Source organism: Mobula birostris, chromosome 9 (genome assembly GCF_030028105.1).
Source record: "Mobula birostris isolate sMobBir1 chromosome 9, sMobBir1.hap1, whole genome shotgun sequence".
In the NCBI taxonomy this organism is placed as follows: Eukaryota; Metazoa; Chordata; class Chondrichthyes; order Myliobatiformes; family Myliobatidae; genus Mobula; species Mobula birostris.
In genome coordinates this window covers 25,238,559-25,253,654 of record NC_092378.1, presented here as the reverse complement: position 1 = coordinate 25,253,654, position 15,096 = coordinate 25,238,559, and the positions used below count along the sequence as shown (strand labels likewise).

Genomic DNA, 15,096 nt, shown 5'->3' with positions numbered 1-15,096 from the left:
TCTGCAACTCACTGAAAGGGATTTAACCAACACACCACTGAAAGAAGATTCAAGTGCTACTCTGAATATACATGTAGCCTATTTTCATTGTGACATTTGATACTGATGAGTCTGAGTAAAAGCCTCACTAATTGTCAAGGGCATTTAGGAACTGAACCAATCATTTACAATCGGAGAGTCACCAGTCAGCTGGAAACCAGCCTCCGTTCAGAATCTTGAGTTCAAGACCATATTTGAATAAACAACATGACCCAAGGCTAGGCAATCAGCTATCAGAAGATCCAGCTCATTAATATATCCCGTCAGCTCTTTCCACAACTCCATTTATCCCACTCCACCCTCTCAAATCTAATATCATCTGAACTTCCTCCTAACCTGGTCCCAGCATATTGAAGCAGCTATAAAGAAGGCACTACTACTACGTCAACTCAGGCCTAGGGGGCTGGCGTCGGGCACGATGACAGATTCTCCACTTCTCCCTTATCAGTGTGTTCAGTTCACCTACATTAGCTGCGCCGCTGTCTTCTAGGAGCGTGTTGATCATAGTCTTGGGAGGGCGCCCAGGGTTCATCCCCCCCGTGCTTGGGCTCCCATATGATGACCAGGCTGGCAGGTAGCTCGGGGTGGCGTAGACAGTGCCCCACTAGTTGCAGTCTTCTCGCCTCGATTTTAGTGGAGAGCATCAGTAGGTTGTTATAGAGCTCAATGTTTGTCATGTGCTGTTGCCAACTCACATCAAGAGCCATCCGGAGCATTCGTGTGTAGCAACCATCTAGAGACTTTCGCATTGTCTTGGTGCGTGTCCATGTCTCGTATCCGTACGTGAGAATGGACTCTATGACTGCTATGAAAATCCTCTTTTCAAGCCCTCTGGTCAGGTTTGACTTCCAGATTTCCTTCATGTCGTTCATAGCCCTCCACGCCAGCGCCTTCCGTATCTTTATGTCCTGCTCTGAACTCATCATTCTTGATCCGAGGTACTTGTAGTCAAAGACGTTCTTAATGGAATCATTCTCTATGGTCTTGAGACTACCTTCGTTGCAGTTAAACGCCATGTACTCTGTCTTTTTAGCATTTAGGTGAAGGCAAGACAGTGGCTATATTTCCTTTGGAGTTTGAGGAGATTTGGAATGTCACCTAAAACAGTGATTCTCAACCGTTTTTTGGCCATGGCCCCCTTAGGAGCTCTTCTCAGGTTCCAGGGCCCCCCTTTCAAAGAGGGATACAACACGAACAGATAGACAGAAAATCATTTATTATTGAACACCAAGAAAACTTGAACATTTCGACATACTGGACAAAACTTAAAAAAGGACTGTATGAAATTAAACATCTATCAGGCCTAAAGCGATCCTTGAGCTTGGTGCTTTTCTGCAAGTTTCATGATATCGAGCTTCAGATTAGACAATGACAGTCAGAGGTCACCTCTTGTTGCGATATCAATTCTGTTCCTGGATTTTGTCAAGGAAACTACCTTGCAGAATCCGCTCTCAACTAAATATGTTGAGGGAAAGGCAATACAAAACCTTTGGGCTTTTTCCCCACAGTGTTGCAAATTTATTCAGCAGATCACTCTTGATCCAAAAATCTTTTTGAAACTGACTGAACTGACGACATGCAGTTATACTACTCTGAAGATCAATCAAACTTTCTTGAATTTCTGCCTCAATTAGGGTGGGTTTTACTTCAAATGGATTCAAAATCCAATCTGGGATACCGAAGTTTAACAAGTCATTAAATCTTTCTTGCATATCCTTCTGTATCTGCTTGAGATGTTTCACGTAAACGGTAAGGTCATAGTCTTTCAGTGCCTCTGCGATCGGTTCCATATTGTGGCAATAGACTTCGAGTTTCTTAAGGAAAAAAACAATGGCTTCCTTACAATCTATGAGGTTACTGTTTTTGCCCTGTAAGGTCTTGTTTAACAAATTAAGTTTCTGAAAGATATCTGCCAGATAAAATATGTCCGCCTTAGCATCAACGAGTCTTTCTCCATGCTCTTTATCAGACTTTAAGGAAACTGTGGTGTCAACTTTGGCACTCAAATTCATGACATCAGATATTATTATGGACACTGAAGGCAGGATAAGCGACTCACCAATGTTGTGAGCATTTCCAGTTTTAGCAATCAGTTTACTAATTTTGTATGATGCAACAAGACCCTTCTCTAATTTCTGTGACGTTTGAGTAAGCATTTGTTTCAGCGTTGGCCTACTCTCGAAATTATCTCGAAGGTTTTTGAAGAAATCTAAGTGTTTATCCTTCTTCTCTGGATGTGAGGTATCTAAATGTTTTTTCAAATGCTTTCATTTGCAGTTATGCAGTTCAAACACATGGGCAAAGATGGGTTTTGCGGAGATGAGATGAAACCATACGATAAGCATTCCACTGAATACTGCCAACACTTTTTTTTTCCGCCAAGGAACTCATGGGTAGAATTATTTCTGAAAATAATAAGCGTGTGAAATACAGATACATTACTGACAAAAAAATGCTGTCACCTGGAGCCAGGGATTTTTTTTTTCTGGTGACTTCATGTGCAGTAATAAACACTTTTCACAACCTATCTTAACGTATAATATATCCAAACACATATACTTTAAAGTTACTAGGCTAAAAAAGGCCTAGCAAGGCACGCTGATCTTCGGAGAATGAAGTATGGCGATAATAGATGCGAGAACCCTTGATTGAATACGGTGCAGTCTGATTTGCGACTGACTCTGAAGTGAGGCTGTGTGGGAGGAGCTTAAGCAATGAATTTACCAGGTGCGCTGAATTCAAACGGTGTGTTGGAAAGGTATTATAAGTAGGAGGGAAACTACTGACTCCAATGAAGGTTGCTGCTTGGGTATTTCATCGGTTCAGTTACCAGGGCCCCCATAAACCCTTGAGGCTCCCCTTCTCACAGTTTTCAGTCGGTGGCCCCCTTCAAATGTGCCAGGGCCCCCATTGAGAACGGCTGACCTAAAACACTCAAACATTTCTACAGATGTACTGTGGAGAATATTCTGACTAGCTGCATCACCGTCTGGTATGGGGAAGCTACTGCACAGGATCGAAGCAAGCTGTGGAGAGTGATAAAATTAATCAGCTCCATCGGGGCAATAGCCTCCATAGTAACCAAGTCACCTTTGAGGACCAGTGCCTCAAAATGGCAGCATCCAACATTAAAGACCCCCACCATCCAGGCATGCCCGCTTCTCACTGTTACAATCAGGTAAGAGGTACAGGAGCCTTGAAGGCACTCAGGAACAATCCGATTCTGATTACTTCTTTACTTCTGTCCTCCAATCACTGTGGAAGGAATTATAAAAGTGCTCTCAATTAAATAAATCAAATAGTCACCTTGCAAAATCTTTATCCACTTCATAATCATACTTCATCCATGTGTCCTGATAGACAAAAAATTCCATAATGGACAATAGAGCAATGGTGGTAAAGGCAATTATAGAAACTGCAAAGAAGAAATAATTGTTATTGTAGTTAATCATTAAGAATAGAGTAGTTTTGAAATGTTCAAATATACAGTTAAGAAACTAAATTTAAAATACCTGTTCCACCAGCTGTTGAAGTTTCAATATAACTTTCAGGAATCTTTGGGAAAGCATCAAGCTCCTTCATTAAATTCAGTGCCTTTTTCTTATTTAATCGCCTCATCTTCAAAGATGCATTCAGGGATTTTCACTTTCAGCTTCATAAATTAAACCTGCAAACAGAGTAAGTACCATTAATTTAATGGCAGAAATTCTGAAAGTGGTGAAAGTTTTATATCAAATGATAATTAGTGCCACACAGTACATCATTCCTTACCCATCTCTCCCCACTAAAGCCACAATTTAGGTTACTTGGATCACAAAATGGATGAGCAGCTCTATTTTGCACAACGATCTCAAAGCTGTTAAGTTTAAGCAATTAGATGTACCGTAAGACTGCAAGAAATTGCAGAGATATGAATGCATCACTCAATCCTGCAAACCAACCCTTTTTCCATTGACTCAGTCAAAAACACTTCCCAGTGGCCCAGAAAAGCAGCTTTCACCATAGTAATTCTCTCTTTTCCTAAAGGGTACAAGATAAAAAAAACCTGACCACACAGAACAGACTCAAGGACAGATTCCATCGTTGTTATTAAACTTCTGAACAAACTTCTCATTTGCTGAACAATAAACTCTTGATCTCCTAAACTCTCAATGTAGCCCTTGCACTTTTTGTCCAGTTGTACTGAACTTTCTCTACAACTGTGAAACTGTATCTGTATGCTGTTTTCTTCCTACTACCTCAACGTAATTATGCATGACATGATCTATCTGAATGGCTATTTGCAATATCTTGGGACATGTGACAATAATAAACCAACACCAGTTTGTATGAGAATTACATGTGAGTTAGTGACTCAATTTTCCTACAAACATGTAGATTTGTAGGAAATAATATAAATTAGAGCAAACTTGTTTTCCTTTGCAAGCTTTCTTCTCTATTTTAATGAAGTTACTGAACATTCACAGGTTTAATAGGCATCACAGTAGCAAGACATTATTACAACTTGGGGCGCAGTGCAGCTCAGAGTTCAGTTCCGGTGCTGTTTATAGGAAGTTTACGGTTCTCCCTGTGAACCGTGTGGGTCTCCTCCAGGTGGTCCAGTTTTCTCCCACCGTCCAAAGACATATTGGTTAGGAGGTTAGCTGGTCATTGTAAATTGTCCTGTGATTACGCTAATGTTAAATAGGTGGGTTGGTGGACAGTGTGGTTTGTTGGGCCAGAAGGGCCTGATCCGCACTGTATCTCTAAATAAATATTGCCCACCTATTAAGAATTGCTGAAGTTGGCCTCCAGGACAGTCATGCTGTGAGTATATTCGGGATTTTGTCAGTCAGGACCCGTTTGATAAGTTATGCAAGGAAGATCCAGCAGTCACACATGGAACTGTTTGTCAAGTTTCATTCAAGTTCCAGACTACTGTATTGTTAAGGTGTAAAAACATCTCTTTGGTGAGAAACTTGCATCAAACTAATCACAGACTTTAAAAAAAAATTGGCTGTTGCTTGATCAGATAACCTGTGGAGAATGTAATGTGTTTGGCAATCTGGAGGCATGGCTGTCATGTAAGGAAAGGTAGCAGTAAATTTGCACACTGCAGAGCTTAACAAGGTACGCAAGCAAATGTTTTGCACATGACACTTTCTATTGAGGGATAAACATCCACCTAGACCAAAGGTTCCCAACCTAGGGCCCACGTACCCCTCGGTTACTGGTAAAAAAGGGTGGGGACTCCCAGCATAGACACTGAAGAAAGTGCTCTGTATTTAAACAGCTGGTTGCCTTCAAGCAGCACCACCACTGGACACATCCCAGCTGGTCTTCTGCTGGGAAGCTTCAATTTTCTATCAGTGGGGCTGGATGATCTAGCGGAGTTGATCAATACCACCTCCAGACTTCTGACTGAAATTATAAACCTACAGATACAGCCACACTCATGGCCAATTCCAAATAGCTCAGACTGATCCAGATTGTAGGGTCTTAAGCATTCAGGATCACATTGATCAGTGTCATGCCAATATCTTTTTCACTTCTTCTCACTGGAAAGCTGAACATGAAACTGCTGATTCCAGAATATAGAGTGTATCGGAGGTGTACTTTCAAACTAGAGGAAAGAAAAAATGAATTAGACCAATTGCAGACAAATTACCAGGACCAGATGGGCTTGAATTTTACAGTTTTAAAGGAAGTGGTAGCAGAGATGGTAGAGCACTTCAAAACTCACTAGCTCTCGCAGTGTACAGCAGTTTAAATTACAAATGTGACATCTTTGCTTAAGGGAGGGAAACCAGAAGTTGGGAAATTTTCAGCCATTTAGCAAAATGCTCATTGTTGGGAAGATATTGGAACCTATGATTAAAGAATAAACAGCTTGTCATTCGGAAATAAACTTCATGCAATCATGCCAAGGCAACATAACTTTATAAAAGGATTATCATGTTTGACAACTTCGCACCGTCATAAACAAAAGACAATCTGCAGACGCTGGACTAGGGAATCAAGGAGGGAGCGATCTCTGTGGAAAGCAGAGGGGAGGTAAAGATACAGTACGTTTGGTGGTATAATCCCTTTGGAGATGGCAGAGGATGATGTTTTGGGTGTGGAGGCTTATGGGGTGGTAGGTAAGGACAAGAGGGACTCCATCACTGTTACTCATAGGGTAGATGTAGCATGATGGAATTTCCAGAAGGGATTCAATCAGCTGCCATAAGAGGATAGATAAGATTTGATAATAGCTCACAATATTGGGGACTGCGTTTTAATGTGGACTGAAAACTGGTAATGACGATGACAGAGTCAGAAGCAATAGGTCTAGTTCACACTGAACAGACCAATTACTGGATTAGTCCCTGGCCTCCAACTATTAAGTAAATGAGATTCTTTGCACACTATTTGATTGTCCAGCAGAATATGGATAAGTTGAAAGAGTGTGTAAGAAACTGGCAAGTGGAAAACACATGGTCGGGCACTTTTGGAGGAGGAACCTAAAGACAAACTATTAAATAGAAAGTTACCATTTCCTAGATAGGTATTAGAAGCACCAGATGTGATCATATAGATGAAGTGAGTAATTAATAAAGCAAATAGCATATTGGCCTTTATTGCTAAGTGGATGGAATTTAAAGTAGGTGTTTTATTGTACTTGCCTACTTAGCAACATATGGAGTTATTATCTACAGATCATATGCAGTACTATGCAAAAGTCTTAAGGCATGTGTAAAAAACAATTCTGTAACGCCAAGATGCTTTCCAAAATAATGAAATGTTTCTAAATATCAAAATAAGACAGTAAAAGCAGTAAACAGTAAGAACAACTAAAACAAATAAATATTTGGTGTGGCCACCCTTTGCCTTTAAACCTTCAAACAATTTGCTCAGGTACACTGTTGTGCTGTTTTGTTAAAAAGAAAATCGGCTGGTGGGTTGTTCCAAGCATCTTGAAGAACTTGCTACAGTTCTTCTGCTAACTTTGGCTGTCTCTTCATTCAGCCTCGATGATGTTGAGATCTGGGCTCTTTGGAGGCCATACCGTCTGTTACAGAACACATTGTTTTTCTTTTCGCTGAAGGTAGCTCTTTATGACCTTGGCCATGTATTTGGGATCATTGTCCTGCTGCAGAATGAAGTTGGGAATGATCAGATGCCTCCCTGATGGCATTGTGTGATGGACGAGAATCTACTTATATGTCTCAGCATTGACGATCCCATTGATTCTGAACAGATCGCCAACTCCAATTGCAGAAAAGCAGCCCCAAACCTAGAGGGAACCTCCACCGTGCTTCACTAATTGGCTGCAGACATTCATCCATGTAGTGCTCTCCAGCTCCTCTATGGACAAACTGCCTCCTGTTTAGGACAAAAATGTCAAACTTTGACTTGCCAGTCCAGAACACCTGCTACCATTGTTCATCATCGATGTTTTTGTACATCGGTGAGTCTCTTGGCTTTGTTTCCACTTTGGAGGAATGGCTTTTTGACAGCAACTCTTCCACGAAGACATCTTCTGACAAGACTTCTCCAGACTGTAAGGGGTGTAATTGGGTTCCAGTGGTTCCTGAGAGTTCAGATCTGATAGCAGTGCTGGACTTCTTCAGAGTTAGAAGGGACGCCAGATTGATACATCTCATCTGCTCCACTCAGTTTCCATGCCCAACCCCTGCTTTTCTGATCCTCAACTCGCCCGTTTCTTTGTGCTGCTTCAGAAGAGCTTGGACAGCACATTTTGAAACTTCTGTCTGCCACAAAATTTCCACTTGGGAAGGACCCTGCTAATGCAGGTGTGTATTATTACTATACTCACTCCTTCCATGCGATAAGAATTGATGATTTGAAGGCTATACTGTCACATCTGCCACTCCTTCACATTTATTAGTTTGGTTGTCCTTCACCCAGTTTGATTCTTTCTGCACACGTTTCTGTTTCAGTTAAACAGTTTAGTTCATTCAACTCATTGATATGTTTGTTATCATTGTTTAATCATGCATTGGGCTATATATCTACAAAATAATCAGGCTTTACATGAAAAGTCCCCGGGGCCTGACGGAATAATCCCCAGGCTGCTCCACGAGGCGAGGGAAGAGATTGCTGAGCCTCTGGCTAAGATCTTTATGTCCTCGTTGTCCACTGGAATGGTACCGGAGGACTGGAGGGAGGCGAATGTTGTCCCCTTGTTCAAAAAAGGTAGTAGGGATAGTCCGGGTAATTATAGACCAGTGAGCCTTATATCTGTGGTGGAAAAGCTGTTGGAAAAGATTCTTAGAGATAGGATCTACAGACATTTAGAGAATCATGGTCTGATCAGGGACAGTCAGCATGGCTTTGTGAAGGGCAGATCGTATCTAACAAGCCTGATAGGGTTCTTTGAGGAGGTGACCAGTCATATAGATGAGGGTAGTGCAGTGGATGTGATCTACGTGGATTTTAGTAAGGCATTTGACAAGGTTCTACACGGTAGGCTTATTCAGAAAGCCAGAAGGCATGGGATCCAGGGAAGTTTGGCCAGGTGGATTCAGAGTTGGCTTGCCTGCAGAAAGCAGAGGGTCGTGGTGGGGGGAGTACATTCGGATTGGAGGATTGTGACTAGTGGTGTCCCACAAGGATCGGTTCTGGGACCTCTACTTTTCCTGATTTTTATTAACGACCTGGATGTGGGGGTAGAAGGGTGGGTTGGCATGTTTGCAGACGGCACAAAGATTGGTGGTGTTGTGGATAGTGTAGAGGATTGTCGAAGATTGCAGAGAGACATTGATGGGATGCAGAAGTGCGCTGAGAAGTGGCAGATGGAGTTCAACCCGGAGAAGTGTGAGGCAGTACACTTTGGAAGGATAAACTCCAAGGCAGAGTACAAAGTAAATGGCAGGATACTTGGTAGTGTGGAGGAGCAGAGGGATCTGGGGGTACATGTCCACAGATTCCTGAAAGTTACCTCACAGGTAGATAGGGTAGTTAAGAAAGCTTACAATAAAAAGATTTGAAAAGAAAGAAAGAAAGCTTATGGGGTGTTAGCTTTCATAAGTCAAGGGATAGAGTTTAAGAGTTGCGAGGTAATGATGCAGCTCTATAAAACTCTGGTTAGACCACACTTGGAGTACTGTGTCCAGTTCTGGTCACCTCACTATAGGAAGGATATGGAAGCATTGGAAAGGGTACAGAGGAGATTTACCAGGATGCTGCCTGGTTTAGAGAGTATGCATGATGATCAGAGATTACGGGAGTTAGGGCTTTACTCTTTGGAGAGAAGGAGGATGTCCATGATAGAGGTATACAAGATATTAAGAGGAATAGATAGAGTGGACAGCCGGTGCCTCTGCCCCAGGGCATCACCATTCAGTACAAGAGGACATGGCTTTAAGGTAAGGGGTGGGAAGTTCAAGGGGGATATTAGAGGAAGGTTTTTTTACTCAGAGAGTGGTTGGTGCGTGGAATGCACTGCCTGAGTCAGTGGTGGAGGCAGATAACACTAGTGAAATTTAAGAGACTACTAGACAAGCATATGGAGGAATTTAAGGTGGGGGGGGGTTATATGGGAGGCAGGATTTAAGGGTCGGGACAACATTGTGGGCTGAAGGGCCTGTAATATGCTGTACTATTCTATGTTCTATGTAAAAGCAGTTTCTTTATTTAACGGAATATAAAAATTTCTCTGTAACATTCAAGTTTTTCGGAAAATGAATGTTTGGAAATTTAAAATGTGCTCTTGTCTACTGACACACTAATGCAGAAGAGAAAAAAATAAACATTTAAAACAAAATTTATATAAAAAGTCCATAAAGAGTATATATTATGAGGGAGGGAGAAGAGAAGGGCTGGCCTTGTGGGATTAATTCCCCCGAAAGTGGTTCATGTCATAATTTTTCACATAATCTATGAAATGTCAAGAAAGAAGTTGGAGAAGAATAGGTTTTAGTCATGTCTCTCCCCATCTAAACATACACACATTCCATGAGAGCGAAATTTATTCTGTATCTCAAATTTTTTGGCGATGATATGTGAACTCTGCAAGGGTGAATTTTCATAACCCAAAAAGCTGTTGCCTGTTCAGTTTTGGTCCCCTTAATAGGGAAGGAATATACTAGCATTGAACATAGCCCAGAAGGGATTCACTAAGCCAATTCCTGAATGAAAAGATTGCCCAATTACCAATGGTTAAAAGCATTATACAAGTATTCTTTCTATTTCAGATGAAGGAGCAGTGATCTTATTCACATTTCTACCAAATACTATAAAAGATGTGGTCTCCTTTATAGTGCAGAAATGAAACACGATTTGAATGTCTGGTTTGCAGAACACCTTTATCTCGTCCACAAGGGCAAACATGAGCTTCAATTCCATATCCCACTCCTACTTTGGCTCTGACTTCCTGCACCATTCCAACAAAATCCCAATGCAAATTTCATAAATAAGTAGGACCTCATCTTTCATCTAGACACATTGCAGTACCTAGAATAAAATAGAATCAAATAATTTCAGGTTCCTCACTTTTCCCTTTTATGATAGAATTGGCCAACTAAGTTGCATAGTTTGCCATTTGTAACTAAAATTTCATCAAGTCTGATGGACGTTAGCTATTCGGTTACAGGGTGTGAACATAAAAGCAAGAATGTACAGATGAGGTTGTATTGGTCAGACCACATTTGGAATATTGAGAGCAAATTTGGGCCCTGTATCCAGGAAGGCATATGCGAGCATGAGAGGGGGCCTAGAGGAGGTTCATCAGAATGACTTCAGGAATGAAAAGCTTTAATATACGAGAAGCATTTGATGGCTCAGGGCCTGTACTTGATGGAAGTCAGAGGGATTAGGAGAAGTTTGATTAAAACCTACTCAATACAGAAAGGTCTGGATGGAAGTGTTTCCATTAGTAGGAGAGTCTTGGACCGAAGGCAATTTCAAAATAAAAAGGTGGTGCTTTAAATCTGAGGTGAGGAGGAATTTCTTAAGCCAGAGGGTAGGGAATTTGTGAAATTCGTTGACATAAAGGGCTGTGAAGGCCAAGTCACTGGGTGTATTTAAGACAGAGACTGATAGGTTCTTGATTGGTAAAAGGCTTAAAAGTTACATGGAGAAAGAAGCAGAATGGGATTAAAGAAAAACTATCAGCCCAATTGAATTGTGGTACAGATTCAACTGGTCAAATGGCCCAATGCTAGACCGTAAGTCCATCGGGCTGGAAGTCACTTCAAAGGACTGTGAGAGTAACTGAGAGGATGATAGGGGTCTCCCTAACATCCACTGGGGACATTTATCAGGACCGCTGCATATAAAGGCCCTTAGTATTATTGAGGATCCTACTCATCCATCCAGCATCTTCATTGAATTCCTACCATATGCAAGAGCCGTCCGCCATTGGTTGTTGTGGTGTTGGAGATTGCGTTCAAGAAAACAATGAAAACAAGGTGGGAGGAGAAGGTGGCGGCGTGGCACAGCCCTCCAGTGAAATGATATCGAATTTGTAAGTAGGATGCCGTGCACAATTCCAATTTGCTGGAGACAGATGTGAGAAGGCACAGAGGAACATCTGGAGAAATTTCTGAAATGCCTGGTTCGCTGCTGCTGCTACTGTGCGATCGAGAATCTTTGGAGGGAAGGTCCCAAAATCCCTGGCTTTGCTTGCTGGTGACCGAGGCTGGGGTCGAAGAGTTTGGCAGAGATGGTGCTCGGTACTCAGTGCTGATTGGAGCTCGAAGTTTTTGGACGACTCAGAGTCGGACTGTGGTCGGGCATGGCAGGGAGAGTTTTCTTCCTTCTCCCGTCTGCGTGAGATGTGGGACTTTCGAGAGACTTTGAATTTTTATTGTGCCCATGGCCTGTTCTTCATCAAATTATGGTATTGTTGTACTGTTGTAACTATGTGTTATAATTATGTGGTTTTTGTTAGTTTTTCAGTCTTGGTCTGTCCTGTGTTTCTGTGATATCATACCGGAGGAATATTGTATCATTTCTTAATGCATGCATTACTAAATGACAATAAAAGAGGACTGCATGTCCTCATAATCTAATCTAATCTAAATGCCACGCTGTCGCTACCATCTGTTCCAGCACATCATGACAGCATTTTTAAAAAGAACTGGTTACCCCGTACATTAGGCGTTTTCAGATTTATTCACTCTGGAGAACGTTTTTGAAAAGCTCTGTTTTCGGGGGAGGAAAACGCCATTTCAGTGTTGACAGAGGGTCAAAACAAAGAGAAAAAGCTTTGGTTATGGATTTATCCGGTCTAGTGTGGACATGGCCTCTGATGTATAAAAACAAGAATGGTCAGGATGAGAAACGGGTTTTTTCCCCCTCAGGTCATTAGGCTTCTAATCGCCCTGCTTCATCGCATTTGAAGCGTTGCTGGTTAATCTGTTCTGCACTTTACAATATTTATCAGTTTAGTTTGTTACTCATGTGTGATTCATCTGTAAATTTTATCCTAACTTTCATAAGTTATTGTGTGTTATGTGTACTACTCTGCTTTACACCCTGGTTTGGAGAAACGTCTTCATTGACAGTACGCACATATATAGTTAAATGACAAAAAACTTGACTTGAAAACTCCTCACAATACTCTAAATGAGGCTTTACTAACACCTTCTAAAGCCTCAGCATTATATCCTTCTTATATTCTAGTCCTCTTGAAATGAATGCTAACATTGTATTTGCCTTCCTCACCCTCCAAGCTAACCTTTAGGGAATCCTGCACAAGTTCCTTGGCACTTCCAATTTTTTGAACTTTCTCCCCGTTTAGCAGAAGGAATAAAAGTGTAGACTATTTTCTAAAGTGCATGATCATACAGACCCCATCCACCACTTCTTTGCCCATTCCTCTAATCTGTCTGTTATTCTGTAGCCTCTCTATTTCCTCAAAACTACTTGCCCCTCCACCCATCTTTGTATCGCCCAGAAAAGGCCACAAAGCCATCAATTCCGTCATACAAATTATTGACATACAACATAAAAAGAAGCGGTTCCCTGCAGAACACCATTGGTCACAAGTAGCCAATCAGAAAAGGCACGCTTTATTTTCACTCTTTGTTTCCTGCCAATCAGCCAACACTGGTATCTTTCCTGTAATACCATGGGCTCTTATCTAGTTAAGCAGCCTCATATGTGGGACCTTGTCAAAGGCCATCTGAAAATCCATGTAAACAATATCCGATTTTCCTTTGTCTATCTTCAAAGAATTCCAACAGACTTGTCCGGCAAGATGGCCTGTTTTATCATTTGTCTCGTTTTTCATCTAAATTTCCTCATTAATCCATTAGCCGGCTTTGTAATCATTTGAATCACCTAAACAATCCTTGCTTAACCATATCACGTTATCCTATCCACCCCTTCTTCACCCTCTCAAATACTTAAAAATAACTTGTTTGTTCACATTCCCAATTTTTGATGATTCTGCAGCCTGAAACATTACCTGTTGCCACAGATACTGCTTTACATACAAAGTATATTCAGTTTCACAAACAGAGCAAATATTTTAAAACTGTGGGTTTACTTACAAAGGAGGCAAAGAAATAACAGTAATTTCACCCCTCCCCCTCCCCACACACACAGTAGTTTGCCCTACACTTTGACTAGCATTTACTCATTTGATCAACAACCTATTATTTAATAGTGCCATTAACAGAGAAAAAACATCTCAAATCACTTCATAAAGATATAAGCAGGCACAGACATTGGACAATTATACAGGCAGTTGAGTACTAAGAGTGAAAGCAATACAAAAAAAGAGCTGAAAACAGAATCAAGTTCAGAAAAAGAACAGAGTGAATACAGGAGAGCATATGACACTGAAATTGTCACAAATCCAGTTCAGCCTAATACGTGGCCAGCAGAGGCGATGAAACTTGTGACAAGGACACTGGGTTTGTTTCAATATTATGTATCAAGTTATTCAAACTTTGATCTGCAGGTCTACATTCCTAAATGCATTTCCTCCTTACATCATCAATAGGTAAATCACATCTTTCCAATCTGCATATTTAAGAAACTATTGCACAAGCATATGGAAACAACATGCTTTCAAGTTAATAAAAATCGCCAATCCTCCTCGCAACCTACACGTCCAATTCACAAAAGTGATCGAGCAAGTGCGCGTTACAACAGAAGGAAAACCAAGCCAAGCCATTTGAATGCCCCAGTTAAGTTACTCTTGGTCTGTGAAACTGTTTTAAACGCACCAATGTGCTCTTTTCAGAAAAAAGAAAATTAACAAGATCACACAATGACTAACCCTCCCACCAAGAAAAAAACGCGTTCTTCCTCTTTTACAAGGAAACAATAAAATGTTGAAACAAATCTAAAAATCGAAGTATTCGTCAAACTGCAATTTCAAGAAACACACGAAATGAGAGTCTGAATTACAATGAAACCCCGTAATGTCAACACCATCGGTGAAATGTCAGAAAAATTACTTAAATATGATACCAAAGGCAAGTGCATCAAATATTTTGACGGCTGTTTATTTCAACACATCAGAGCAAATACTAAAACTGTCAGATTTCACCCATCCACCCTTTGCCTTGGAGGTAACCTGGAACCAGGTTTGCTGAGGGAAAGCACAGAATGGGTGACTCACTGCGAATGGTCGCCACTTGCCGGCCGCCGGGCTCCTGGGCTGGCAGCGGCTCTGGGTCGATGCCGCTGGCCGGCGGGCACTTTCGGCTCATACGGCGCGGTGTAAACCCCCTGGCCCTGGAACAGCGGAGGTGGGTGGCGGCAGTGCGTTAGCCAAACTCACTACTCCCCTTGCTCTCCTACTCGTGGACTACGGACAGAGCCTATCAATGCGCGCCATGTACGGCATCTCGGTTTCCAAGGGAGGAGGAGGGGAAAGACACAGCCAGCGACCTCTACCCTCCCACCTTCCAGAGACGTAACTTCCTGCCCCAACTTCCCTGGCGGCGCGGCTTCCATCTCAGCTGCTCTTCGCGTCGCCTTTCAGCGGGCGGCAAGTTAAATGGGGCGAGTGGGGTGGGGGGGAGCATTCACCCTGTCAGCCAGCAAAACGGAGACACAGGCGGCTAATGGAAATCCGGAGCAACGTCACACAAAGCGCCCGAGGAACTCGGCGGG

The 15,096-nt window shown here is 41.9% G+C and overlaps 1 protein-coding gene across 2 annotated transcripts in view; it reads right to left on the bottom strand.

The window, feature by feature from the left end:
- The window catches only part of ergic2 (ERGIC and golgi 2), a 49,340-nt gene extending 34,477 nt beyond the window's left edge, over window positions 1–14,863 (bottom strand). Inside the window, exons 1-3 of one of the 2 annotated variants that reach the window (XM_072267629.1) lie at window positions 14,600–14,863; window positions 3,552–3,706; window positions 3,346–3,454 (exon numbers count right to left, since the gene is read on the bottom strand). In XM_072267629.1, coding sequence (XP_072123730.1) covers window positions 3,346–3,454; window positions 3,552–3,657 — 215 coding nt within the window. In that variant the 5' untranslated portion in view covers window positions 3,658–3,706; window positions 14,600–14,863. Of the gene's footprint in view, window positions 1–3,345; window positions 3,455–3,551; window positions 3,707–14,599 lie in introns of those variants that run through there. The other variant, XM_072267630.1, reaches the window with a different exon arrangement.
- Window positions 14,864–15,096: the final 233 nt, after the last annotated feature.